This window comes from Alligator mississippiensis, chromosome 9, assembly GCF_030867095.1.
Source record: "Alligator mississippiensis isolate rAllMis1 chromosome 9, rAllMis1, whole genome shotgun sequence".
Classification (NCBI taxonomy): domain Eukaryota; kingdom Metazoa; phylum Chordata; order Crocodylia; family Alligatoridae; genus Alligator; species Alligator mississippiensis.
In genome coordinates this window covers 35,217,751-35,245,310 of record NC_081832.1, presented here as the reverse complement: position 1 = coordinate 35,245,310, position 27,560 = coordinate 35,217,751, and the positions used below count along the sequence as shown (strand labels likewise).

General features: G+C 48.4%; 1 protein-coding gene across 2 annotated transcripts in view; it reads left to right on the top strand.

Annotated features, from left to right (window-relative positions):
• SAMHD1 (SAM and HD domain containing deoxynucleoside triphosphate triphosphohydrolase 1) overlaps positions 1-27,560 on the top strand; it is a 103,377-nt gene that overhangs the window by 61,876 nt on the left and 13,941 nt on the right. For both annotated transcript variants that reach the window (XM_059733282.1, XM_059733281.1), the window contains exons 6-12: positions 6,516-6,586; positions 12,309-12,464; positions 15,948-16,048; positions 16,142-16,250; positions 18,257-18,348; positions 21,133-21,248; positions 26,824-26,963. In XM_059733282.1, the coding sequence (XP_059589265.1) occupies positions 6,516-6,586; positions 12,309-12,464; positions 15,948-16,048; positions 16,142-16,250; positions 18,257-18,348; positions 21,133-21,248; positions 26,824-26,963 (785 nt within the window). The remainder of the gene's footprint in view (positions 1-6,515; positions 6,587-12,308; positions 12,465-15,947; positions 16,049-16,141; positions 16,251-18,256; positions 18,349-21,132; positions 21,249-26,823; positions 26,964-27,560) is intronic.

The window sequence follows — 27,560 nt, the reverse complement described above, 5'->3', positions numbered from 1 at the left end:
GGATGACCTGAGAGTAGGGGAGGTGGTGGGAGAGTCTGACACCCGCCTCCCACCCCCTTCCCGCTTATCAGCTCCTTTAACCTGATGAGGTTAACATGGAGGCTGGGACCTCTGGGAACTGCAAGTGCCTCCAGAATCAACAGTGCCCAACCCAGGAAAGCACCTTTTCCCTAAGAGGTCAGGGACTGATGTCCCCCCACAGGACCTCTTGGAGGACACTGCTCCCACAGAGCCTGATGTTGAGAGTCCTGGTGGGGCGGCAATTACTCCCCCCAGGGCTCGGCAACTCTCAGTGCCTGATGTGTACAGCTCCTCCTCCTCAGGGTTCGATTTTCATTCTGCGGCTAATTGACAGAAATCCTACCTCAGGGGGTGGTGTCACCTGATTTAGCTAAGGTGACCTCCTCCTTGGAACCCGTTCCTGCTTCTGAGGAACCTCCCTGTGTTGATTACTTTGTTGAATGCCTCCATTGAATTTCTTGACCAGACCAAGCACCACCGGAAGTTTGCATAGCATATTCCTAAATGGTTCCTGGAACCTGAGACATTTGTGCTTTCCACCAAGGCCGCAGCATTGGCACTGCACTCCACTCTGGGGATGCAGCATTATAGTTTTTGCTGAAGCAAGTTTGCAGGCGATGTTGAGTGCTTATTGTGAGAAGCACCAGCTGGTGAGCTGTAGGCCTGGTTCTTCCCTGTCCTGAATCCTTGTTCCTCTCTGGTGTTTCTCTCTGTGCCTGCCTAAGCTCGAATAACTGTTTCTGAGTGGCTCAGGTCGGGTGATCCTGGCTTGGGCTAGGTCTTTCTCAGGCACTTGTGTTTGCCATGTATCACCTCCTAAGGGAAGCCCCTGATACTTGCCCGCCACATCTTGACCTCAAGTTCAAGTGTGAGAGGTTCCTGTGTGGCTAGGACTTGCTTGAAGGTATCTCATGCAGATGTCCTTGGGGCTCCACCTGCCCTACAGCCCTTCCATATACCAACCTGATAGACTTAGCTGTATGACAGATGCCAGTTTAGCTTCTCAGATGCCAATCTTTGGACTTGGCTCTCTCGGATGCCGGTTTGTGCGGCGTAGCCCCAATCAAGCCTCTAATGGATTTTAATAGATGTAAAGTGCTCAACAGACACAGGAGAACACTCCGCCTCCTTATGGCTGTGTTCTTAGGTCAGCTGGACAAGCCAGTCGAGCTGACCCGGTCTTCTGCCCCGGTCTCTCAGCTCTAGGGGTAACGTCAAGAAATATGACCACAATCTCTGGCCCCCGGAGCAACACAAAATTACAAAAGGAACAAAAGAAAATGGATCATGGAGGTAGAAGTCTCTCCTCCCTACTCATGCATATTGATCTCAGATTAGTCCCTCAGCATCCTTCCCTTGTCCAGCACTGGGCATCACTTGTTGGGAAGGCAAGCTTCTCTTTGGGACTCTGGTCTGTGTCCCTGGCTTGAGGCAGCACCGGGTGTACCACATGGGAGCACGCAGCTGCCTCCAGGTTGCTGCTCCTCAGCTTCTTCCTGGCAGCCGGCTTTTAAAGCTGACTTCTGGTGCTGCCTGATTGTCATTTTCCCACGCCAGCCTTAACCACACAGATAAATGGCTGATGAAGCACATGGGCAGCTCCTCCTGCAGTTTCCTGCTCTTCGCTGCTGTGCCTGCACCTGGTGAGTATTCCCTGGTCACAGGGCTTTCAGGGCCATTTCCCCGGGGTCGCAGGCCTTTCCCAATGCTGTTCTGACCCTGGGAAAGGGGTCTCCACCCCTTTACTTTTGGTGATCCATGACACACTCTGTTCTTTTGGGTTTGCCTGTCCCCCTTTCTACCCTCTTCATGAATGGCTGCTACAGCCTTTGGTTCTCTCAATGCCAACGACTGCAGAGACCCTGTGAAATGAACGGCTCTCTTTGATTTCCTGTGCCAGAAAAAGCTGGATATCGTCTTTCTACAAGAAATGCACACTGACGCAGCTAATCAAGCCGACTGGCATGCTGCCTGGAGAGGCTGTATGTTCCTGAGCCATGGCACCTCCCTCAGCGCGGGGCCTGCAATCCTCCTGTTGCTGCAGCTGATGCCTGACTTGGCAATATCCCAAGAGGTTGCCCTTGGCTACCTACTAACTGTTCGTATCTTGTTAGCACAACATAGCCTCCTCCTAATTAACATCTGTGCACCCATTGCCAGGTGAGAACAGACTGCCTTCTTTGAGACCCTGGCTGACTTTTTGCGGAGCACAGCTAACGATGATGACCTTCTCTTCCTGGGCAGGGACTTTAATTGTACAGTCGACAAGCAGCTTGACTGGAATGAGCCAGAACCCCATCTGTTTTCAGCCCGGCAGCTGCAGGCCACTTTTGAGGTAGTGGACCTTATTGACATATGGCACCATTTTCACACTGATGTGAGGCAGTACACTTGGCTGAAGGTGACTGCTGGTGGGATTGCCATTTCATACCTTGACCACCTGTATGTTGCCAAGCATTGCTTGCCAGTCCTGCATGGCAGCTGCATTATTCTGTCCAGACTCTTGGATCACAGTCTTATTTCTTGCTAGCTGAGTCTCCTTGGCAGGGCATGTCCCTGGGTGTCCTACTGGTACTTTAACACCAGCTTGCTGCAGGACGCACTTCCATGACTGCTTTGCCTATTTCTGGCAGACATGGGAGACTGCAGGAACCACCTTTTCTGCCTGGAAGCAATAGTGGGATTTGGGAAAGGTGCAGATCAGAGCCTTCTGCCAGCAATACACACAGCTGGCAACAAGTGAGCTCCGCTGCCATGTCCAGGGGTTGGAGGAGGATGTAGTGTAGGTTGAGGCAGCCCTATGTGATGCTGGTGGTGACACGGGGCCATGAGCGACTGCTGCCTCCCGAGACTGTGGGGTACCATTTGTAGTGGGGACCGCCTGCAAACACCAGCAGCAGTGTCAGTGGCGGGGGGGAGGGAGAGGTGGTGGTGAGTGGGGACTGCCTGCAGATATCAGCGGTGGTGAGCAGGGACCACCCACAGAAGCCGACGGGAGCTTCAGTGGCGGCCAGTCTTGGGGGGCACATCCCCCCCCCATTACCTCTCCTATGTGTTGTCTGTGCACGGGGCTCTCAAGAACCTTAAGCTTCAGAAGAAGCACCTGTGGGAGCTGGCAGAGGGCGCAGCCCGAGATGCGAGGATTTGTACCCGCTGCCAAGAGCTGGAAGAGTCTGATGCCCCAACCCAGTTCTTTTTCAACTTGGAAAAGCGACGGGACCTGCAGAAAATACTTGACCATCTCAAGACTCTGGACGGCCGGATTCTCACAGATCCTGTTGAGATCCACTGTCATGCTGTAACCTTCTATCACTACCTGTTTGCAGCAGAACCTCTCTTCCCAGAGTCCACTAAGCACTTATATGATGGCCTCCCCAAGCTGAGCCCAGTGGTGGCCAGTGAACTTGAGCGAGAGCTGTTCCCGGAGAAACTCACGATCGCGGTGGGGAGCCTCACTGTAGTCAAAGCCCCAGGTCTCGATGGCTTGCCTGCCAAGTTTTATAAGGCTTTGTGGCCCCTCCTTGACCCCTGCCTCTTGCAAATGTTTCATGAGAGCCTTCCTGATAAGCTCCTGCCTGTCAGCTGTCTCTGGGCAGTTCTCACCTTACAACAAAAGACAGGGTTCCTTGGCTACATTAAGACCTGGCAGCCAGTATCTCTTCTGTGTGGTGACTACAAGATACTGGGCAAAGCCTTGCCCAATTGGCTGTGTGTTGTTATAGCCTCGGTCATTGGCCCTGAATAGAGCTATTGCGTGCTGGGCAGGACTATCCAGGACAATCTGTTCCTGCTTCTTGACCTGTTGACAGCCGCAGCCCTCTTTGAACTTGGATGAGGAGAAAGCCTTTCACAGGGTCCAGTCTCTGATGGACTGTCAGCATGCTTATGAGCATGCTTCCTAAGCTTGCATTAACTGGCTCAAGAGCAACGCTCTACACCTCGGTGCTTGGACCAATCATCCCTCCCCAGACCTGCCCAGAGGTCTCACCTGGCGGAGTGAGGGCCTTAAAGCTCTGGGAATGTTCCTCAGCCCATGAGTCTTGCCAGCCTGGAATTGGGAAGGCCTCAGCGAGGAGGCGTGCCTGTGGCGGTGGCACTTGCCCAATCTCCTACCGTGGGTGGGTCCTCATTGTGAACAACTTGGCAGCCACAACATTATGACACCAGTGTGCTGTGTTGGACCCCCCCCCCGCAGATTTACTCGAACAGCTTCAAAGACTGCTGGTAGACTTTTCCTGGGACAGACATCATTGGCTTCCCCGAGCTGTCCTCTATCTGCCTATGGCTGAGGGAGGCCAGGGCTTGGTTGACATGGCGAGTAGAGTGGCTGCTTTCTGTCTGCAGGCTCTCCAGAGACTCCTTTATTGTGAAGACTGCCCTCCTTGGCAGCAACTGGCCTGTATGTTTCTGTTTGACCAAGAACTCTTTCTCTTGGATCCTGCCCTCGTGGACTGGGGCACCCTCCCGCCCTTTTATAGCAGCCTGATGTGGGCCTGATGGGCTGCCTTCCACCTCCAACCCTGGGCCAGACATCTGCAATTTCCACAGTTGCAGAAGCCACTTGTCTACAACCCGGCCCTGCAGTACAGGTTGTCGAGCCTTGGGTCTGATAGCTTCACTGACTCTCTCATGTGGTCATGTACAGGCCAATTAAGCCACCTTCTCGATATGGACCGGTCAGACTGGCTGTCAGCCAAGGCTCTGGCTGCCTGGTTGGGCATGCATTCAGTCCGCTGCAAGGCCTGTTTCTTGGGGGATGTGCAGGCCACCCTCCCAGCAGAGGCAGCAGGTGCCATCAAGGAATACCTCCAAGTGCGGCGGGATATCCCTGCCAGAGATGTCTTCGGAGAGCCCTTTTCACCACTACCTGTTGTCCGGGCTGTGGATAATGATCTGGGTGGTGGGCCTGGCACCTTATTGACTCTTCCCGTGTGTCCTGACAACAATGCCAGGATTCGCTTTGACATGCTTCCCCTGGAAAGCCCTGTATGCATGGGTGGTTTGTGTCTGCCATGCTTGCATCCTTGCCACTCGACCTGACGTGACATGGAGGCAGCACCTAGCGGCACCAGTAATCACACCAGCCCGCCCTGTATGGCACATGCTTTATAAGCTACCCATTGCCAAATGGACTAGCGACCTCCAGTGGTGGTTGTTGCATGGAATACTGGCCACTGGCACTCTCGTCCACCACATGGACCCAACTGCATCTGCGGCCTGTCTTTTTTGCTCAGGGGAGGTAGAAGAGAATTTATCCCATGCCTTCCTCAGGTGCCCTCGGCTGCTGCCACTCTTTGCTGCCCTTGGCACCTTGTTTGAGGTGCTAGATTTGGACCTCTCAGAGACCACCTGTTTGTTCTCTTTCCCATACTGGGCAGCAGAGTGGGGTGTCATCTGCCTGGCCAGTTTTTTTGCTTGGTCAGGCTAAGATGGCCATCTTCAAGAGCTGCAGGAACCGGCTCACTGGGGCCGGCTCTGATGACGCTCTGAGACTTTTTCAGTTCTTGGTCCAGACACACCTGACACTGGAATTTAAACATGAGGTCCTCCAGCAGACAGTACCCACCTTCCAGGCATGTTGGGCCATTCGGGGTGCTCTGCAGCATTGAGGGCATCCATGTAGTCCTCGCACTGTGATACTGCTTGCCCCTTCCCAGGGTACCATCAGGGGCCTGAGCAGACTGTTGTTGGACTAGCTGTTTTGGGGTTTTTTTAGACTGGGAGTGCAGGGTTTGCAGGCCATAGCTCTAGGCTCTGTTTGTTACCCCTAGGCCCCTGCATGGATTGTTACCCCCTTTTCCCCTTAATAAACCTTTATAAAAATTCAAAAAGTCAGAAGTCTTTCTTCATTAGAGAATTTTGGGGAAGAAGCTAATTGGGAATAACTGACAAGTTGTGGAGCAATTGTCTGGTAGTTTAAATGGCTGTTGGGCCACTGTCTATTTCTAAATTTTTACTTAGTTTTGTATAAACCATGGCTTCCTTGATGGTTCAAATATTGTAGCCCATCTGGCTCCTGTGATAAAATCTCGAAGTGTGAGCGTTTGAAATGAAACATGCTGGAAAAAAATGCATAATCTATTATATTTCATTAAATTTCACTTTGCTAATGCACTACATAGCTGATATAGAACACTGAATTGTGCAGTTCCAAAATCCTGCATAGTGCAGAATATTAGAACTGAATTTATCAAGTGATTCAGTAATTAGTCAGAATGTTGAGGTTTTCTGAATGTTCTGTAGAAAATATTTTAGGATTCTTGATTTTCACTTGGACAAAATAACCTGAATTTAGTCCATCAGAAGGACAACTCCTTCAAAACTGCAGTCATCTATTCTTCCTGAAGTGTGTGCATTTGTACAGATACTGTATCAGAACCTAGTTCAGAGATGTTCAGAATACCAGGCCAGTTAGAAAAGAGTTTATAACATCCATGCATATATTTTTACTGGCAAACCTGTCTCACAGTAAGTCTCTACACTTTGATTTTAAGGTCATGGACCATTTTCACACATGTTTGATGGAAGATTTATGCCACTTGTTCGCCCTGGGCTGAAATGGAAGGTAAGTATATTTTATAAAGAATAATATATTAACAAAAATAAGTTAACACAGCATTTTTAAGGGAAAATATTCTTAAATATATGGGGATCTGACATTGTCTGTTAAGAAATGCCACAGTAGACATCTAACTTCTTATAGAATAGAAAATTGACAGTTCTTAATTTTTCAAAAAGTTCTCAACCACTTGTGCATGGTGACTCCCTGGTTCTGTCTCATAATATCCAAGCTGGGAGGTTTTGATTAAAATAATCTCTTTAAAATATTTATAGGATAACTTTTCTCTAAAATCCAGTTTTGCACAGGCATAAAACATCAATCTGAACATTTTTTTCTTTTCAGGTTTACAGGTTTTCTTACTAAAACAAAGAAATGTAATACAAAAATGGCTTGTAAAAGAATGACCATTTTTCCAAAAAGTGTAAACCAGTTCCCTATATTCCTAACAACTTTCATTATACTATTATGTGAAATGCAGAAAGTGAGAAAGGGAAGAACTTGTTTGTTCATAAAATATTTTAATTATTCAGAAAGCAGTTGATCAATGCCATATTTAATATTTTAGCATTGTAATTATCCCAATATTGCATACACTTTGCACATACTAGATACTAAGGCTATATATAATAACCACTCTGCAAACAAGTTGACATTTACTAACTAGGAGAGCATAAAATTTGCATTCCTTTAAGGCAGCCTGGTCCTCTGGGTAACACAGTCTATCTGTTTCTAACTCTGACTTGCTATATAACCTTTACGAAGTTGTTGATCATAGGAAAGTAAGGGAAGAAAGGACCTCGTAAGGTCATTTGGTGCAGTCTCTTGCTCAAGGGAGGATCATCCCTGACTAAATCATCACAGTCAAGTGTTTGTCTGACAAGCTCTTGAAAATTTCTAGGGATGGAGATTCAACGATTTCCGTAGATTCAGTGCTTCATCACCCTCCTAGTCGCACAGTTCTTCCTAGTCTCCAAACTAAATTTCTCCTGCTTCAGTTTCAGGCCATTGACCCTTGTCCTGTCCCTTACAGCCACAGCAAACAGTCTTAGCTCTATCCTCTTTATAATCACCTACCTGGTATTTGAAGACTGTTATCAAAACTTGCCCCTGTCTCCCCTCTGCCCATCATCCTCTGTTCTCTAGATTAAATAGTTCTTGGTTTTTCAGTTTTGTTTCCCAAGCATATTACCATATTTATTGCTTTCTGCAGCACTCTTTCAAATATGTACACATCTTTCTTTAAGTGTGCAGCCCAAAACTGTACACAGTATTCCAGGTGAGGCCTCACCAGTACCAAATAGAGCAGAAGAATCACTTCTTTTGTTTTTCAAGAGACGCTTTTATTAATACAGTCCACTATGTTGTTGGATTTTTGTAACAAGACCACAGTGTTGGCTCATATTCTGCTTATGATCCACTGTACCTGGATCCTTCCAGTACTGCAGCCAAGCCAATTGTTCCCCAGTCCTTACTTGTACATACAATTATTGCATCCCAGGTTTAGGACTTTGCACTTGTTCTTCTTGAATTTCATCTGTTTGATTTTAAGCCATTTCTCCAGTGTATTCAGAATCCTAGCTCGACGCTTCAGTGTGGGTGCACCTACACAAAGCATTTTACTTGAGATTAGAGTTAATTACTGTGCATTAAGTGTCCCCATCTACACATGCAGACCCTTACTGTGCAGTAATTCGCTCTAATTGCAAGTACATTTGCTACCTGTAAATACAAATAGCAAATTTACTCCTGATTACTTACTGCGCAGTACAGCTTGTGTAGATGGCCACCTGGGAGCAAATGTGCTCCCGGACAGCAGGGGGCAGGAGATTGCTCCCTGCCCCTAGGAGCTGCCTGCTGCTGAAGCAGGCTCCGGAATCAGAGCCTGGGCAGGGACAATGGCCCCCTGCCCTGGCAGCAGGAAGCTCCCAGCCCCCGACTTCAAGATCATGATCGGGGAGTAGGAACTGGGAGATTCTTCCAGCCCTAGCTCTGTGGTCACAGGGCATGGGCTGGGAGATTCTTATCTCTGTGGTCGCAGGGCTGGCCCTGAGAGATTCTGATCTCTCAGCTCTAGCTCCATGGTCCCGGGGCCAGGGCTAGGAGATAAGAATCTCCCAGCCTGGACCCCGTGATTGCTGAGTTGGGGTTGGGAGGTCCCTGCTGCATGGGCAGGGGGAAGTTGTCCCTACCCAGGATCCGATGGTGAAGCCCACACTGGCAGCAGGCAGCTTCTGGGGTCAGGGAGCATTATCCCAGCCCCAACCAGGAGACAGCTTAGAGCTCCCCCTGGCTGCAGCAGGGAACTAGTGCAAGACTGATTGGGATGGGAGCAGACTGCTGCCATGAGCAGGAAATCTGCTCCCTTGTCCATGTCCATGTAGACACCTGCCCGGGGTAGGTTTACTCTAGAGTAAATTACGTCGGAATATTTGTATCTGTAGATGTGCCCAGTGTCTGCAATTCTACCCAACTTTTGTCTACACAGCCTGTGGCAGGCCAGTAGGGGGCGCTTCTGCACTGTGTCATGTATCTCACTGCGCCCGTCCACCTGCCAAGCTTCAAGTGCCTGCCTGGGGGTGCCTCATGTCTGGCCGAACCCCTTCCTGGAGCACACCCAGAAACCTGGGGGTACCGCTGCCACCAACCAGGAGATCTGGTCTGTTTTTGGCCCTGTGCTCCCTGGGGTACACTGGCGTTGTAGACCTTGAGCGTGCTTTACCCACTGCAAAAGCTTGGGGTGCTTCCTCTAGTCTGAAGCACAAAAAGTGACCTCTCTTAGTCAGCCAGACCAAGGACGCACAAAGGCATGCATCTACCAACGAGTCCACCACACTTGGTACAGTAAAGAACTTCTTTGGTTACAGATGGAAGGCTTGGGGAAAGTTGCAGGATAGAGAAATATTACAGAATAATCCTAGAGCAAACAGTGTGGCTAGTAGCCTTTGGTCATGTATCTATTTTACAGCAAGCTATATATCTAGATAGGTTTCAGCAGTTTACTCACTTCAGCATCTTGAGAGGGCGAGCTGCAGGTGTTTCAGCTCCTGTGTGTGTCTTCATCATGGCTGCTCTGCTCCATCTCCTGGGCAGTTTTAGCTTATATAGACCTTTTGACATCACCTTTGGGGCCCAATGAAGGCCAGCAGTTGTTGACTGCTAGCCAACCAATTTGAAAAGAATCATCACTACCAGGTGGAGTGAAAGAGGCTACCGGCCCTGGCCCCCCACTTCTTAGAACAGTAGAGAGGAAGATCCATCCCCCAGTCGCTGACTGGCTGCTGGGGGGTACATACCCCCGCCGATTCAGGAGGCACCAGTCGCCCATGAGCTATACCATGGTAATATGGTATACTGATTATTAGGGCTGTGCGAAACACTATTGTTTTGTTTTGACGTCCGTTTCACCATTTCAAATGGACAGTGTTTTGTTTCATCCTTTTGTTTCATTTCGAAGCGCTGTCCTGTTTCGTTCTGTCGAAACTATTTGGCTGTTTTGACGATTTTTGACGTTTTACCCATAGGCTATAATGGGGAATTATGAAAATGCCTAAAACCTTGTCATTTCTTGACTGATTTGAATGAAAATTGCAGGGATAGTAGCCCCTTCTGAGGGCATGAAGCCTGCCAAGTTTCAAGGAGATAGGTACACAGGTTTCTGGGAAACTGCACCTTAAACTGTTCAAAGCAAAAGTCCTGACACTTGCCGGCAGTGGCAGCCTCCTTTCATCCAGCGCACAAATCCAGGGTTTGCACCCCTGGGAGGGCTGCAGTGTGGGCCCCCGGATCTGTGCACCAGATAAGAGGAGGCTGCTGCTGCCGCCTAGGACTGGCACTGGGTGCAGCCCACGCCCAGCACCAGAGAAGATTGTGGCTGCCGCAGCCTGAGCCTCCTTTCATCCAGGACAGATCAGGGGCTCCTACCCCTGGGAGAAGTCGGGCACAGTCTGGCAGCCCTCCCAGGGGTGCGAGCCCCCAAATCTGTGCCCCGGGTGAGAGGAGGTTCAGACTGCCTCTCCCACCAGGGACCGGTGCCCCCCAGTCACCTCCCTGCTCAGCTACAGCCCCCTGTTTGGCCCGCGGCCAGCTGTGGCCTACTCACCCACCGCATACCCCCTGCCCAGCTCCAGTCTCCCTGTACACCCTCCGCCCAGCTTCAGCCTCCCCGCAGCTTACTAGCAAGAGCTCTTGGCCTTGTGGCACAACCCCCCTGCATGGCGGGGGGGCAGCACAGCTTAGCCCCAGCTGTCTGGTATCCGCGCAGCCTCTGCCACAGTGCATTGCTGTGGCCCCCTGCAGCGCGGTGAAGGGCTGTGTGCTTTCAGGCAGCTCCAGGCTGTCACTCAGGGTTGTGCGCTGCTTGTAGGGACCACTAGCCACACCAGCCTGGGTCCTGCGTGCACAGAAGCAGCCTGGCAGGATGGCGCAGAGCTCATGCACGCAGGACCCGGGCAAGTGTGGCCGGTGGTCCCCACAAGAAACGTGGGGCCCCAGTTGACAGCCTGGAGTTGCCCAAAAGCACACGGCCCCACACTGAGTTGGGTTACAGCAACACGCTGTGGCAGAGGCTGTGCAGATACAGGGTGGCTGGGGCCAAGCTGCGCTGCCCCCTGCCATGCAGGGGGGCTGTGCTACAAGGCCAAGAGCGCAGCCGCTGTTGCTGGTAAGCTGTGGGGCTCCTGGAACCAGGTTGGGGGTGAGCAAGGAGGGCACAGCCAGGCGGGGAGCATGTGTGGGGGGGCCACCACTGCACAAGGAGCACACAGGGTAGGCTGCAGCCTGGTGGGCAGCAAATGAGGGGTCTGCAGCTGGGAGGGAAGTGTGCGGGGGGGGGGGCTGGGCAGGGGACACATGGGGGGGCTGCAGCTCAGCAGGAAGCACACGGGGAGCCGGAGCTAGGTGGGGGACATATGGGGGGGCTACAGCCAGACTGGGGGCATGTTGGGGGGCCACAGCCCAGTAGGGAGTGCATGGGGGGGGGGGTCGCAGCTGGCTGCTGTGCTACTGAGAAGGCCACAGCTGGCTGTGGGCCAAGCAGGGGGCTGTAGCTGAGCAGGGAGGTGACTGGACGGCGCCGGTCTCTGGTGGGAGAGGCAGCCTGAGCCTCCTCTCATCCAGGGTGCAGATCCGGGGGCTCGCACCCCTTGGAGGGCTGCAGGGCTGTGCCAGACTCCTTCCAGGGGGTGTGAGCCCCCAGATCTGCTTGCCGGATGAGAGGAGGCTCAGGCTGCCACCTAGGACCAGCGCTGGGCGCAGCCCGCATCCAGTGCCAGGGAAGATTGCTGCTGCTGCTGGTCCCAGGCGACAGCCTCCTCTCATTCACCACACAGATCCAGGTTCTCACATCCCTGGGAGGAGTCCAGCACAGCCCCACAGCCCTCCTGGGGGTGCAAGTCCCCAGATCTGGGATGAGAGAAGACTGCCGCTGCTGCCTGGGACCGGCGCTGAAGCCAAGGAAGCCCAGCTACAAAACTCAAATCTTTCCAAACATTTCGAGTGCCCTTGTTTCGTTTTAAAGCTGTTTTGAAGCATTTCTATTTCGTTGTTTTGAGCTCGAAACATGTCGAAACAGCTTTGAAACGAAACACCCAGTGAAATTTCACACAGCCCTACTGATTATGGTTTTGGAGTTAAATCATAATATCTTTGAAAAAATCCTCATGTCACGTATAGACATACTCCTAAACTTTGTGTATATAATGATAACATTTATACATACTTTCTGCAGCATGAAACTGCTTCTGTTCAGATGTTTGAACACCTGATTACTTCCAATGACCTAGGAAAAGTCATGGAAAACTATGGTCTTGTCTTGAGTGAAGATATGGACTTCATCAAAGAACAAATAGGAGGACCCATAGATGAAACGACATGTGAGAATCCAGTGAGTTAATATTTCAATTTTTGGAAGTTTTAAATATAAGAGGCTGATGAGCAAATCTTCAACATTAGTTTGAAATCTTTGGGTGAAAAATGCAGTATTGCTTAGGTTGTAGGTAGCTGATGGTGGCTTCACTTCAGTTTGAAGAATTCAGAATTTAAGTACTGTCCCCCGAAGTTCAGAACTGAAGGCAAACAGACAGGGGCTAAGATGCTTTTGGATTTTTCCTGGGGACTTAAAAGGGAACATGAAGGTGATTTCAGGAGCCTGATGAATAGGTCACAAGGCAGGGATAGACAGAGGAGAGATGTAAAGCTTGAGTAGGGAAGATAAATAAGCACGGGCAGAATTACTACATGTACTCAAATAGAAGATGACTCTAATTATAAGACAGCCCACCAATAATTTGATTCTATATATGGAACATTTATAAAACTGTTATAATTTTCCAGGTATAGAATCTAATTACTTGAGATTTGCCTTGAATTTGCCCTCCTTCCATTGCTACAACAAGGAAAATAAATTTGTGGGGGCTGAGGGAAGAGGTTGGTAGCTTCTTTGTGCTCTGCTTTCCCCCAGCTTTTTTCTCTGGCAGCCCCTTCCCCCTCTTCTTACTGAATTGGGGAGCAAATTTGAAAACAATAACGTTGAAATTAAACATGGCTGTAGCAATTTGCATATAATACCCATACACTTAGTTCATCCAGAATTGATGCATGTTCCCTTTTTTTGAAACTGCTGCAAGTTTTAGCACATAAACACACTTTTGAGTAGCTTTGGCACATAGTACAAACTATGCATGATATTAAGGCTTGTGATTTACCACATAGTTCATTGTGCTGGGGCCTCACCAGAGTCAACAGCATGTCAATCCATGAGGCATTTATGCATGTTCTTCGAGAGTGGTGGTGGGGGGCAGAGGGGTGCTTTAATTAGAATGGCGCTGAGAGCCATTGTAATTAAAGCTCTCGGAGTGTCACGTGTATCAGTGTCCCTGTGCTGAAAAATGGCAGCAGGAGCCTTTAACTAAAGCTCATTCAACGAGGGGATGCTGATGCATATGACGCTTGGAGTCTGCTGGAGCATAGTAATTACCGTGCTTTAGCAGACTTGATTAATCGAGTCTGTTCTAATGCTCTGTAATTACAGCACGCCAGAGCAGCCTGGCTGCATGTGTATAGGTGCCCATGGTAACCCCACAGCTCAGCACTGCTCAGTATGTGTGTGTACTCCAGATATGCTCCACAAGGGATTCATTTGCTGATTAGGCCCCACTCACGACTGGAACCAGGTGTTCTTGCCGAGAGTCCCAGGATCCTCCAAAAATTTATATGCAGATGAGGTGCAGGGCAAACTGGTCTGGCTTCACCTCAGGGAGGGCGGGGCCACACAAATCCTATGTGCCGGCCTGAGAGGGGGCTGACAGAGGGATTCTGGGTAAACTGTTTGGGCCCCAGTTGGTGAGGTTTGCCAAACATTTATGGATTGTTAAAAACAGGAATTGTGGGAAATGGGAAAGGAAGGCAGAGCTCAGCTGTGAGAATGAAGAAGTCAAAATACATGCAGTGTCCTGGCTCACTGTGACTTGAAAAAGAGTCAGTGCTGAGGGCGGGCTGACATACCAGCTGTTTTGTTTAAGTGCAGTATATTAATTTGTTTTTGAGGTAGTTTCCCATGATGGGCTGTATTGCTTTTATTCTTTTCTCTTTCCGATAGGTTCTCATTAATTTTGTGGAAATGGGGGACTTCTTCTGTACTTTTCCCTTAGCTGTTCCTTGGCCTTTTGGCTAGGAGCAAGCAAGATAAGGGGGCATCTGAGCTCCAAGGCTTCTAGGCCTAGGGCTTTCATGTAGTATGCTACCCCCAAAAAACCCAAGGTTCCTATCAGCATGTTTTCCCATGTGGGCCATGCGTTTTATATTCATACTTACTGTTAGCTGCATTTAATCAACTTAGTAGTTGGTTTCCATTGCTGAGTACATTTTGGTTTTGGTAGCAGTTTAATGACAGCATATTTAGTGATATTTCCTTGTGTGCACTTATAAGATGGGAGTGACTCTTTTCCGCTTGCCTTTGATACAATAACATGCAGAACAAGTGGAAGGAAATTGAAGGATGAAATGTAATGGAATGAGGCAAGAAATGATAATTCACAAATAGTAATCCCCACTAATCAGCTAGCTAGCTAAGTTGTATATCCTTTTACAGACTGAGAAAAGTGTATAAGAGCTTGAGTAAGGTGTGCAAAGATACACACCTAGTAAGTGTTACAGCTAAGAATAGACTCTAGGTATTCTGATGCCATTACACCGTTCTATTTCAACCAGATTACTTTTTTAACAGAAAAATACTGTAATTTTTAGTTAGCAGTTTATTGCAACATTTAAAAAGTTTCTTAAACACAATGAATGGAAACTTACATCTTGGCAGTTAAATGCAGTATAGAGCTAGAATACTCAGTTTTATCACAACAAACATTAGAATTTACAGATTACTTGTGGTGCTCAGCCCTAAGGCTTTTTGCTCTCAGTAGAAAAGACAAACTCTTTGCATGCACTCTTCTTTCAGGATTATATTTTCCACAATATTTCAAAGTTTTTTCTGTGGGTAATGCTTGGTAACAAAGAATAACTTATTTACAAGAAATTCTAATTCCTTTGCAGATTGCATTATACAACTTATATCACTTTGATTTGTGATGTTCAGTAGTGGTTAAATCTCTCAATGATGTTGGTGATAGAACAGTGCAAAGTTTTCTAAATAGTTAGTTCTGGTATTGAACAATTAGACTGTTATAACTTCTTCCCCTTATGGCTACTGGCAGAAGCTGGCTGGAACACATGCTATCACCTCCACAAATTTCTTTCCAGTAGTTTAAGCAGCGTTACTCAACCTTTTTTGTACCAGGACCCATTCGTAAACATCATTGGCCAGTCCTGCTACAGTGCCCCTCACTCCTCACCCATTGCCTCCCACCCCCCCGCTCCAGCCCCTCAGTGTGTGGAGCGGGGGCATGGGGGGCCCCAAGCAGCCTGGAACTCTGCCAGGCTGCAAGGGAAAAGCCGCAGTTTCCCACATTTTTCACCTTTAAAGGAGAATCCATTTTTAAAATTTGTTTTTGACCTTTTCATATATTCTTGTGACCCGCCGGCTCAGAAATGCTGAAGCTGCAGGTTTTAAATCATTTTTGTGCTTTTGTTAGTGTTGGGCTGATGTTGTAGCTGTGATGGTCCAGGACACACGTGAGAGGCAAGAATTTCTGTGGGTAAATTGGTAGATATTTTGGGGGTAAATATGGGTAAATATGGTAGATATGGGTAAATTGGTAGATATTTGGTAAATTGGTAGATTTGATATACAGTTCCATGCAGAATTGAAATGCATTTCCATTGCCTTCAAAATGCATGCTGACATGACTGCTGACCTTGTGTTAACTCATTCTCATTAGCTAGTTTTTGGGTTTTCTCTCCTCTTCCCCTCTGCAAGTGGCCTTATCGTGGTCGACCAAGAGAGAAAAGCTTCCTTTATGAGATAGTTGCTAACAAAAGAAATGGGATTGATGTTGACAAATGGGATTACTTTGCAAGGTAAATATCTTCCTGATTATGAAACAATTAGTTATGCTGCTTTTACTGTTAATACACACTCATTGTTAAATATGCTTTCTGGAATATTTTTAGGGATTGTCATCACCTAGGAATCCAGAATAACTTTGATTATAAGCGCTTCCTTAAATTTGTGCGAGTCTGTGAAGTAAAAAGGCAGAAGTATATCTGTACGCGTGATAAGGTAATCTGTCTGCATGAGAACTGTCCTTTGGCAAATAACATCTTTTATGCAAGTTGAAAAACCTAGTTCTTAATGTGCCTTGGGCTAGTACTGCTCAGTTGCTGCAACCCTGAAGTGGTGTTGATGAGCCTGGTGGATTGCCCTGCCTTTTTGGGAAGCAGGAAAGCAGCAAATATCCCTTGATTTCTAGAATTTAGAGGAAGCTGGGGAAGGAAGGGAAGGCGTAGCTCATTCCTGTTCCCATCAGAGTCTGGAATTAGTACTGGACATTGAGCTCAGTATTATTCAGAGAAAGTGAGGGGGCTTTGGAGGTGCCCCTCACTCCCCCACCCACAACACCCCCAGCGCTGCTGATATCCCTCACCCCACCACCTACAGCCCCCTGCCCCCCACAGCCTTGCCAGAGGGGGCCCCCAGCTGCCAGGGCTATGGGGCCAGGGACCTGGCTCCACAGTTCCCTGTCCCTAGCAGAAGACAACAGCTGCTGCAGCAGAGTGGAGCCCCCCCTCCCCCGCTGCCTGCCTGCTGTGGGCTTGGACTGGAGGGGGGCAGGTCGCTGCCACTGTGTGCACTCCTGGGACAGTAGGAGGGACCTATGTCCCCCAGATATGCTTGCAGGGTGAGGATGGGTGCAGGCTGCCCATTGCAGGCTCAGGCGCCTGCCCTGCTGCCCCCACCCAGGGCCTCTGAAGCCTGGTGGGTGTGACCTGGTGCTGCAGGAAAAGTGGTGCTATGCAGGGATCTCCTTACCACTGCAAGCTCTGCTGTGCCTTGGAGAGGTGTCCCCTGCACAGGCAGCAGCAGCAGGGGTGGTGGCATGAGGTTGTGCCCCTCGCTGCTGCTGCTCGCACAGGGGATACATTGCCAAATCACCACAGAGCTCACAGCAGCAAGATCTCTGCTCAGTTCCCTGCAGTGCCAAGTCACACCCGCTGGGCTTCAGAGGCCCTAGGAACAGCAGGCAGCCCATGTCCTTCCCCACCCCATGTACGATCTGGGGTGCATGGGTCTCCCCTGTCCCCCTGGGGAGTACCCCGCCCCTGAATTAGCCTCCCGTGGCCCTGTTCCACTTGCTGCCTTGGCTCTGTGGCCATGGATTGCAGCCCCAGGCCCCAAACACCATGCACTGCCTGCTTGGGCAACAGCCCCAGCCCCAGCTCTACCCAGCTCCCTCCCTCCCTTGCTCCTTCCCTATGGGGGACTCAACCCCCACCCCCCAATTATGGGAGTTGCTCTTCAGGCTGCCTAGTGGTGCCAGGGGGATGTGTTCATATACATAAACGTGGCGCCCCTGCTTGACTGCCCTCTTCCCACTCCCTCCCAACCCCCTGTAGGCTGGAACTCTGCCAGCCTACAGAGAGCTCTCTGCAAAACAGCAAAATCCACAGGTTTCTTTCTTAAAATGAGAAACCCACATTTCCTTCGGTAAAAGGAAAAATCCACGTTTTTCCATGGGAAACAGAAAACCGAGATCCCTGTTGATCAGGCAGTATTTTTGATCTATTACAGGAAGCAATAAAAGTACAATTTTTGTAGTGCTGTTGGTATGCATCCAGGATGGTGGAAGCTCTAAAACATTTCTACTGTTCAGTTTGGATCCAGCATCTGAAAAATGTTATTGAAAATAAAGTTTTGGCTGTTAAAGTAAGATAGGAGCTTAGATTAAAGTACCTGCCATAGCTTAAAATGGACATCCAGCAGAGAAACTTACTACATTTTCAAACTTTTCTTTTTCATGTTGCAGACAGCTTCCTAAAATAACAAATACATTAATAAAACATTGAATGTAGTAAGACTTCTTTTAGTTGGAAAAGATATCTGTAAAGCTCACTTAAAGTAGTAGGTAGAGATAGAAGCTGTTCATGAATTCATCAGTGGAGAAAGTTGCCACTTCCTTTGTATAGTGCATACTGAATGGAAGTTAATTTATTTGAATCCTTAACACTGTGAAACAGTCCAACTTAAATCATGGGGCAAATGAGACAGAACTTCATCTTTTGATCCAGGAGGTTGGAAATTTGTATGATATGTTCCATACAAGGAATTGCTTACACCGCAGAGCCTACCAACACAAGGTTGGCAACATCATTGAAACAATGTAAGTAGTCATTTTGTATTTTGTTGGTTTGTGTTGAATGGCTGAAATGAAAATGTTATGCTTTCTTGACAACACCAGCATCTACTTTTAAGTCTTCATAACAGGCAAAGAGAAAGTTTGTGCATTTTTACAGGATTCTAACTCTATTTAATCTCATACTTTAGCCAGACTGCATTGATTCTGAACCAGGCTGCCACAGGATCCTTTCAAGGATGCCATGGGGTGCCACTCAGTATTAGCATGGTTATGTATGCAAATGTGATTCATATGAAAAGCCCAGAGATTTCAAATAGGAATTCATAATGTTAAAAACTTCCTGACCTGTTATTGTCTTTCCAAGTTCTTTACAATGTAAGATTATTTATCCGTAGTTTTCTATTATTTTTCTGTAGTCAGAAATTGAGTGAAAACAAAGAACTGGCATTTTCCAAGGGCTGCCTTGTGTCTGTTGAGGGGGCACCTTGTGTCTATAAAGGTTGAGAACCACTGCTGTAGAACCGTGTGCCTTTTTTGTATATTACGTGTAATAAATTATTAAAAGTTCAACCTAAGCCCAACTAACTTTGAGCTATACTCCTTCAACACTACTTTTCATTTATTTATTTATTTTCCTCTCTGCTTTAAAGCTGTACTTTATTTATTTGGAACATGTAACTAATCAGTGGGCATGTCTTTATGAGTAAATGTTTCTGGATGAACCTACCTTGGGTAGGCATCTACATGTGCAGGCATTTGGGAGCAGATTTGCTCCAACCTTGCTCTGCCCTCCTACAGCATCCATGGGGAGCTCCATGCTCCCCTTGGGCGGCAGGAGCACAGGGCCAGGAGACAGTTGTCTCCTGGGTGGAGGGGCTGGGAGGTTGCTCCCTGCCACTGAGAGCTGCTCGCTGCCAGTGCAGGCTCTGATGGTAGAACCTGGGCTGGGACAATGTCCCCCTGCCCCAGCAGTAGGGAGCTCCTGGCCCTTGCTCCTCATTCGGGGGTAGGGGACTGGGAGAGAGCTGTGAGGGAGGGACAGGTCCCAGCCCCCTGCCCTGACCCACTAGTGGGGAAATTAGCAGCATGCCCCCAGCTGGGCAGGGAAATGCTGAAGCTGCAGGTTGTAAACCATTTATGTGCTTTTGTTAGTGTTGGACTGATGTTGTAGTTGTGATGGTCCAGGACACATGAGAGGGGCTGGGACCTACCCCTCCCCCACAGCTCTTTCCAAGCCCTGTGTCTCAATTGCACAATTTGGGGATGGGGATGGGAAAGAGCTGCAGGTTGGGACTTGTCGCAGACTGGGACAGTTCCCATCCAGCTGCTCAAGAAGTCTGCATGTACAGCCTGGAGCTGGCTGGACCGGTCTGAAACAGGTTCCCAGCCAGCTCCAGGATGCACATGCATACTTCCCCATGCAGCCCAGGGCTGGCTGGGAATTGGCTGGGTCTGGGGTAGGTCCCAGCCAGCTCTAGGCTGGGTGAGGAACTCTCCCTATGCAGGGAGCTGCAGGCCCTGCCTCCATGATCGAAGCGAGGCTGAGAGATTGATCCCTGTCCCTGGGGGCTCTGGTGATGGAATCCAGGCTGGAACAATGTCTCCCTGCCCTGGCTGCAGGCAGTTCCCAGGGGTAGGAAATAATCTCCCATCCCCTGCTCTGATGATGAAACTTGGGCTGGGAACTTCGTGCTGCTGGGGCAAGGGGACATTGTCCCAGCTCAGGTTCTTCCACTGGAGTCTGCCCTGGCAGCAGGCAACTCCTGGAGGCAGGGAGCTATCTCTTGCCCCTTGCCCAGCTGACCAGGAACAAATTAGCTCCCAGTTGACTGTCTACACATGTCTTACTGCGCAGTAACTACTCCGCAATTAGTTTGCTATCTGCATTTGAAGTTAGCAAATTAACTGTGGAGTAAACCAACTTACTGCACAGTAAGTGTCTCCATATGTAGATGGTGACACTTACCGCACAATAAATTGGTCTACTGCACAGTAGTGTCTCATGTAGATGCACCCATTTAGATGTAAATTGAAGAAAAGCGTAGCTTGCTTACGGTGAGTTATTAAACTCTGTCTTTATACATTTATTTAAACTTCTATAGTCTGGTGGTGATTGTAACTTTGTTCTTAAAGCATGAAAAATGAAGGTAATAAGGACCTTCTTTTATACTGAAACCCACTTAATGGCAGGTTGATGAAACCTAAATAATGAAGCAGGCTTTCTTTTTTATACTGCATGTTTATTGTAAAAAATGCAAGGTGTCCTTCAGCTGTTATAATTTAGGAAGAGCCTGGCTGTTTTAGAAATGTTTCCCGCTACCTTCATTGTGTGGCTCCTTCATTTTTGAAGTAAAGCATTATATATTTCATGAATCCTAAGTAATTCATGCAGCTGTTTAATCATCAGGTGTATTTTGGTGCACAATATGGCTGAATATATATCATCATCTTCCAGGCTACTGTACAGCAAACTAAGCACTATAAAGCAGGTAACATGACTTTAAAGCAAGGCAGCAAATTTCTGTCTCATTGTTTTAATAGGGTTTTTTTTTTTTAATGAAATTGCTCAGAAATAAACAAGCTGGTTATGCTTTAATATATAGTTACACTGCAATTTAATCTTTGGTGACAAGAAATATGGTAGTACACTTAATTTTTTTTGTCTTCTAACTTAGAATACTTAGTGGTGAGAGGTTCTATATTTCCAGTAGATTGAACCTTTTTCCATTTCCTGACTCTTTAAAATCTAAGTGGACACTTTTTCAAAATATATCTTTCCCTAATTGCATATCTGACGTCTCTTAATAGGATTACAGATGCTTTCCTAAAAGCAGATCCCCACATTAAAATAGAGGGTTCAGACAGAAAATACTACAAGATTTCTACTGCAATGGAAGATATGGAAGCCTACTCTAAACTAACAGGTATGAGCTTTCAGTGATGACTTGTTTAACTAGCTAAGATAACCTACTTATGAGGATAGGGGCGATCATCTTTTTGTTGTGCTTGCACAGCATGTAGCACAGCATGTTCCTTATCCTTGGCTTCATGCTCTTAATGCTTCTATAATGTAATTAATAAGCAATGCATGATTTGATCACCATATCTCTGGGCTATGACAATTTGTTAGACATGGAATTTCTGCTTCCTGGTCTGGTTGTACTTAGCCATTCTTCAAGGTGTATTCATTTTCATTCTGTTGCTGGTATATAACAAAGATTTTTTAGTTCAAAAGTGCACCACCACCATTTTCTGCATGCTGACGTGCATTTTGCCACTTATACAACTGCATGCAACACAGCTCAATGTGCGTCAGCTCACGTGCGGAGCAGACTCCATTAATCAAGTACATCGGGGCACACAAAGGTATGTGTATAAATGCCCTATAAGCCTGAACCTGAGGTGCAAGGCTCAAAGTGGCTATATCCATATCATCACAATAGAAGGAGCTCTGCAGGTGCATCATATGGGGAGATAAATTATATGTTTTATTTCTTTTGTTGTTTGGGGTTTGTGTTACATGGGATGACCAGATTGTGACTGTAGGGGAGGATTGGAGGACACACAGCAGGGTGACTGGGGCACTCTGAGTTTCAAGCCCAGCAAAGCAACAAGGGGAATGGAGTAGGCTAATGCTAAGAGGGCCAAGGCCTATGTGTAAGCACAATGAGGCAGGGCCAGGGACCGAACATAGGAAGAAAGAGAGTGACAGAGGCCAGGGATGCATGCTGTTCTCTTGAGCTGTGGGCTTGGAACCTGGCATGTGCAGTCCTGGAGGAGAGCTTAGAAGGGCAGGTGCCCTGAAGGGAGGCCTGACTGGGACAGGCAAGAGCAAGGGCCTGGAGGGGCAGAAGCCCCTGGAAGGTGGCACAGGCAAGGCTCAGGCCAAGGGACCAATGCTTGAACAAGGTGACCAGAGTTAGAAGGGATCACAGGGGGAATGCCTTGGAAACGCTCTGTATTGTGAGGGGCTAAGGCCCGTATAGAGCTCTACCAGGGTCCAGGACCTGGTGGGTATCTAGGGCTAAAGCCTAGGGAGAGGGGCTGAGGCCTGGAAGGTCCAGCAGGGCCAGACGGAGAGAGAGACTGGGCTACCGGAGCCCAAGCAGGAGCAAGAGAGCCCTGTTTCTGTTTGTGACAGGGGGCTGTCTTAAGGCTGGTCATGACATCAGCCTGTCCACCTGTCTAGGGCAGTCTGCCCACCTGACTCACCCGCCACGCCTTTGTTGTAACTAAATAGTTGTTTCTAGGTGGGAGGCTGCCCATTTAATGCCCTGATGCCAAGGGCATAATACACGGCTCCAAACCATCCCTGTAGCGTGTCCCAGGCCTTTCAGATGGCACTCACTCTGTCCCTTTCTTGTGCCTCAGTCACACTGTCCTGCTCTGTATAGCCCTTCCTGACCACCCAGGCCTCTCCCTACTTTATACAGCCCTCCAGGCTTCATCTCATGCATTCTTGGTCCTGGCGCCTCACAGAGCTTCAGGCCACCCAATTCAGACCCTACTGTATGATGAGGCGTCAGGTCTAATGCCCCACACACTGGGCTGATTCCGGCCCCTGGCCCACTTTGGCCTTGGGCATCTCAAATTTGGCCTATGGCCCACTCAAGCCTCAGGTGTCTGTCAGTGTGCCTGGACCTCTAACCTGGCCTCACGCTAGGCCTTGTACTTATTCAGGCCTCCCACTAGGCCTCGCTCTCTCCGGCGTTGGGCCTCAGGTTGTCCTGGTCCCCCTGCTGCCACCCAAGCCTGGTGCTTTTCTGTCAGGGTATGCTCCCCTAGCCTTTCCCCTCCACAGTCACCCAAAAGGCAGTGGGGGCTGAGGCTTTCAAGTGCCCCATACTCACCTTTCACTAGGGAGGCACAGGTGTGGCATTTCCTGGAGATTGCCCCACTACAGGCAGCCCCACCACACCATCTAACCCCAGCAGGGGATAGTTTCAGGTCATGTGCCAGGACCACTGCAGGCCTACCTGCTCTGGTCTTTTTCCACCCATCTGGGCTCTGATGTTCTTCTAGGTCTGCTCACTCCTGGGCACTCTATTCCAGCCTCCACCTTATCACATAACCACCAGTCACTGGCCCCCAACTCTCTCTCAGACCCCTTAGAAAATACCTCCCATCAGGTAGCTGAGCTTCAGCCTCCATCATCCCTGCTGCCCCACACTGCTTGCGGGGCTCTGCCATGAGCTTCAGAAGCCCTGATGGCCGCTGCAGCAGCCGATGAGTGGGGCTTTTTTTTCTTTTCTTTTTTTTTAAGAACCAGGAGCTGGGGCCAGGTGGGGCAGCCAAGGGGGGGTGGGTGCTGGGAGAGAGGTCAGGGGGTGCTCAGGGAGACTGGGGGAGCAGGCAGGGGATGGCGCCTAGTGGGGCTTCCCCCCCTCCCTATTTACCAGCACAGAGTCCAGGTCCAGCTCCCTGCAGCAGTGAGCAGGGACTGCCCGAATCTCCAAAGCTCTCCGAATCTTTTCCAAATCAATTCAGACCTTTTTATTGGTCTCCTGATTCGATTCAGAGATTCAGCCACCGAATCGGGCTGAATCTTTTCCAAATCGAATCAGCACCTGAAGCTTTGAACAGCCCTATCAAGCAGCTTCTGCAGTTATTCAGAAAATGTTCTAGTAGTGAAAATCTGTAGAACAGCTGCTTAAAATGTGTGCATGTACTGTAATGGGAGACCCTAGCCTACTTACTAGAGAGTATGAATGAAAAAGGAGAACTGTTTGTGAGCTGAGCGCCCTGTGAAGTGCTGCTTTGGGCCAGAGGGCTAGTGGAGTGCTGATTGGGGGCACAAGCCTTGGGAACCACTGGAGTCTGAGGAGCCAGTTAGGGTTGAGAAGCCTGTGAAACTGATGATTGAATGGGCCTGAACAGGCATGGCCCTGTGACGTCAACATAGATGGAGAGACACCTAAGGACTGAACTGAGGGCCTACTCCTTAATAATCATTACCATCAAAGGCATAGCAGGAAAGAGACAAATTAGGCCACTGGAATGTTGGGAGGGTTGGCAGGCAAGAGCTAAATGCTGGGAGGCAGCAAACCACCCCAGGATACCTGGGATCTGCTATTTCTCCATTGTAAAAGCATGAGGGTTTTAAGCTTATTTTGGTAGAGCAGTGTTTTGATTGTTTAAATCAACTCCACCAGTCTACCTCTCAAACTAGGTCATTGTTTGTGAATTGCCACAGGTGTAACAAAAGCAAGAAGTCAAAGAAGATACTTGCCTTAGACCAAAGGTATCAAACATAAGGCCCAGGAGGCAGATCTGGCCCTTGAAGCCATATGATCTGGTCCATGGGTCTTGGCTTGACCCCATGCACTGCATGCCAGTGCTGGCACTGGGTTTGTGCTGCATGCAGTGTGTGGGCTGTACTTGGTATTGCATGCAGCACATGGATCTGGAGTGTGGGATACATGTGTGCCCTGCCAGACAGGTCCTGTGGGCTGGCTTCAGTGGGCACAGATAGCCTAGCCCTGGAACCAGCACACAGGAATGGTCTGTCATGGGCACCACATACAGTGCATGCCCTATCCCTACCCCTGTACTGCATGCAGCACTGGGTCGAGCCTGCACGCTACGTGCAGCACAAACCCTGAAGCAAAGCCAGTGCATACTGCATGCAGCATATAGGCTGGACCTGGCACCAGAGATGTTGCATGCAGCACAAGGGGTCATTTCTGATCTGGCCTGCAGACCAGTCCAGCGATCCTCAACCAGCCCATGGGGCCAGGTAAGTTTGACACCCCTGTCTTAAAGTAACTAATTAAAGGTATTCTTTATTTGTTCCATGACCTACTCAAATTCCTTGCTATTATGGAGTATTGGTGGAGGAAGTAAAGGAGGAATAGGTCTCCAACTCTTTTGAAATCAGGAAGGAGGACCATCAGAGTTTAGGCACAGCCCCTGACAGACAAGCTACTGGTCAAACTTGAGTATATCAGTGGTTCAGCATATTTGGCCAACACATCTTAAACCATGATTACTGTATGATAGCTGCCCATTTTCTTCCCATGCTGCTTTGAAAACACTTCCAATAACAATTTTTATCTTGTGCTATTATATTCTGGGACCCTTCTTAAGAGACCTGCTGCTGTTTGAGAGAGAGGGGGGAATTTTATTTTCTAGCATCCATTGTTGGAGATATAAAGTACTTGTCTTATATGCAGGTATTTCTCTATTACATGCAGGTCTCTTCATGCCTTATATAAGGGATGTCAAACTCACCTGACCTTGTGGGCTGAATGAGTGGCCATGGGCCTTGGACTTACACCCTGTGGAGAGTGGCTGTTGTGGCAGGTTCAGCCCATGCACTGCACGCCCTAGCCTATGGTGTTCGCGCAGCCTGCGGCACATGGGGTGGACCTGGCGCTGCAGGCACCACAGAGGCATCCTATTCAGCCCACACTCGACACCCTGTGCTGTGTGCAGTGGTAAGTCCATCCTGCACACCGTGGGCACTGCGTGGCCCCTGCTGGCTTGGGGACCATGTGCAGAGAAATCCCTGAGGCTAGCATCTGCGGCACAGGGGTGGACTTCCTACATGCACTGCATGCAACATGGGGCACACACTCCATGCAGCACTCAGCTGAATGACAATGCATGGAGTGTATGTCCTTTGCTGGCCCTCTGTGCAGTGTGTAGTGCACATAGCCTGTCTATCCCCTGCCCCTTATATACCATGTGCCAGCCCTGGGGCTCAATGTGTATGCAGCCCCCAGGGCCAGCACAGAGCATGCGCTCCCTGCAGTACATGGGGTAGACCCAGTACTGCACATGGCACAGGGACCCTGAGGCACAGACTGCATGTGGTTCTCCAGACTGACCTCCTGTGCTGCCTGCAGCATATGTGGTACAGCATTCAGCCCAGTGGCAACATGTAGAGGGACTGTGGGGGACCCCCGCCACCCCAGTCAGTGAGATTGGCCAAAGGGGGACTGCTCCCCCACAGTCACTTGCTGGTCGCTGTGGTGGCACCAGTTGCCCATGATCCAGCCCTTGCATGGCATGCTGCATGTAGAGCTGGAGCCAGCACACGGGGTCAGTCTAGTGACCCTGGGGCCAGATCAAATGGTTCCATGAGCCCTATGTTTGACACTCCTGCCTTAAATGAAGAAAACAGGGGATAGAATCTTGTGCTAATGCACTGTTGTTGGGATATGGAACTTTCATTCATTCAATATATAGTAGAATTAGAAAAGGCTGTAACTAGTGAACGAGGTGTCAGTTGCAAAACTGTTAATCTCATCCTCAGGTATGGGAGGTCAGCATATCTTTTAATTTTTATTTTGAACATTGTGTATAAGAAATTTTAAAATGTTTTTGTTAGTGTATTGGGTCACTCTTTGAAAATGGCATGGATTTTTTTCTCCTGAGTTAAGTTTTTGCATAAATTCAGCTTGCATAGTACAAGCATAGATCCAGAGTTTGTCTTTGCTGTAACAATTGGAACTTGACTTACTGACTATATAAACAAAATGTGTTTAACTTTGACAGATAACATCTTTCTGGAGATTTTGCACTCCAGTTGTCCAGAACTGGCTGAGGCACGGGAAATTTTGTATAAAATAGAGCAACGTCAACTATACAAGTATGTAGGAGAAACTAAGCCTAAAAAAGGAAAGGAAATTGAAAAGGTAATCTCTGTTGATGGCCAGCTTTAAATTCTGCTGCTGCTTGAATGTACAAATCTTTTACTAATCTGTTGATTGTAAGTTGCTTGTGTCAAGGGCACATTGACAACAGAACCAGCAAGTGAATGGGAAAGAGGGATATCCGAAAAGTAGGCAGGGAGGGGGAAGTGTTAAAGAAAGGTGACTTACTGATTTAATTATGGAAATCTGTTTGAAGTAACATGTTTTCTGTAAAAATATCAGTGTGTCACTCTAGTTCAAAAATTAAGTGAGAACATCTGATGAATCCAAGGAAATGGTCTATCTGTTTAGATAGTAACAAAAATCTGATACATGTGCCCAATTCATCATTGGAATATTTTTTCCCCCTAAACTTGACTCGAAATGTTTTACTATTGATAATTAGAAATAATTACTGAAATTCTGGAATTTGCACAACCTAAAATCTCAACTGGAATGTTACACACCAAAGATACTATATAGCTGAAGCTGAGATTAGTGCTTATAGTTGAAGGTTGCTTGGCATGTGCTGTTGTAAAATGCTGTGAGTTAATATAAGTCTGTCAGAACTTAACTTGGGTTAAAATATCTGTTACCAAC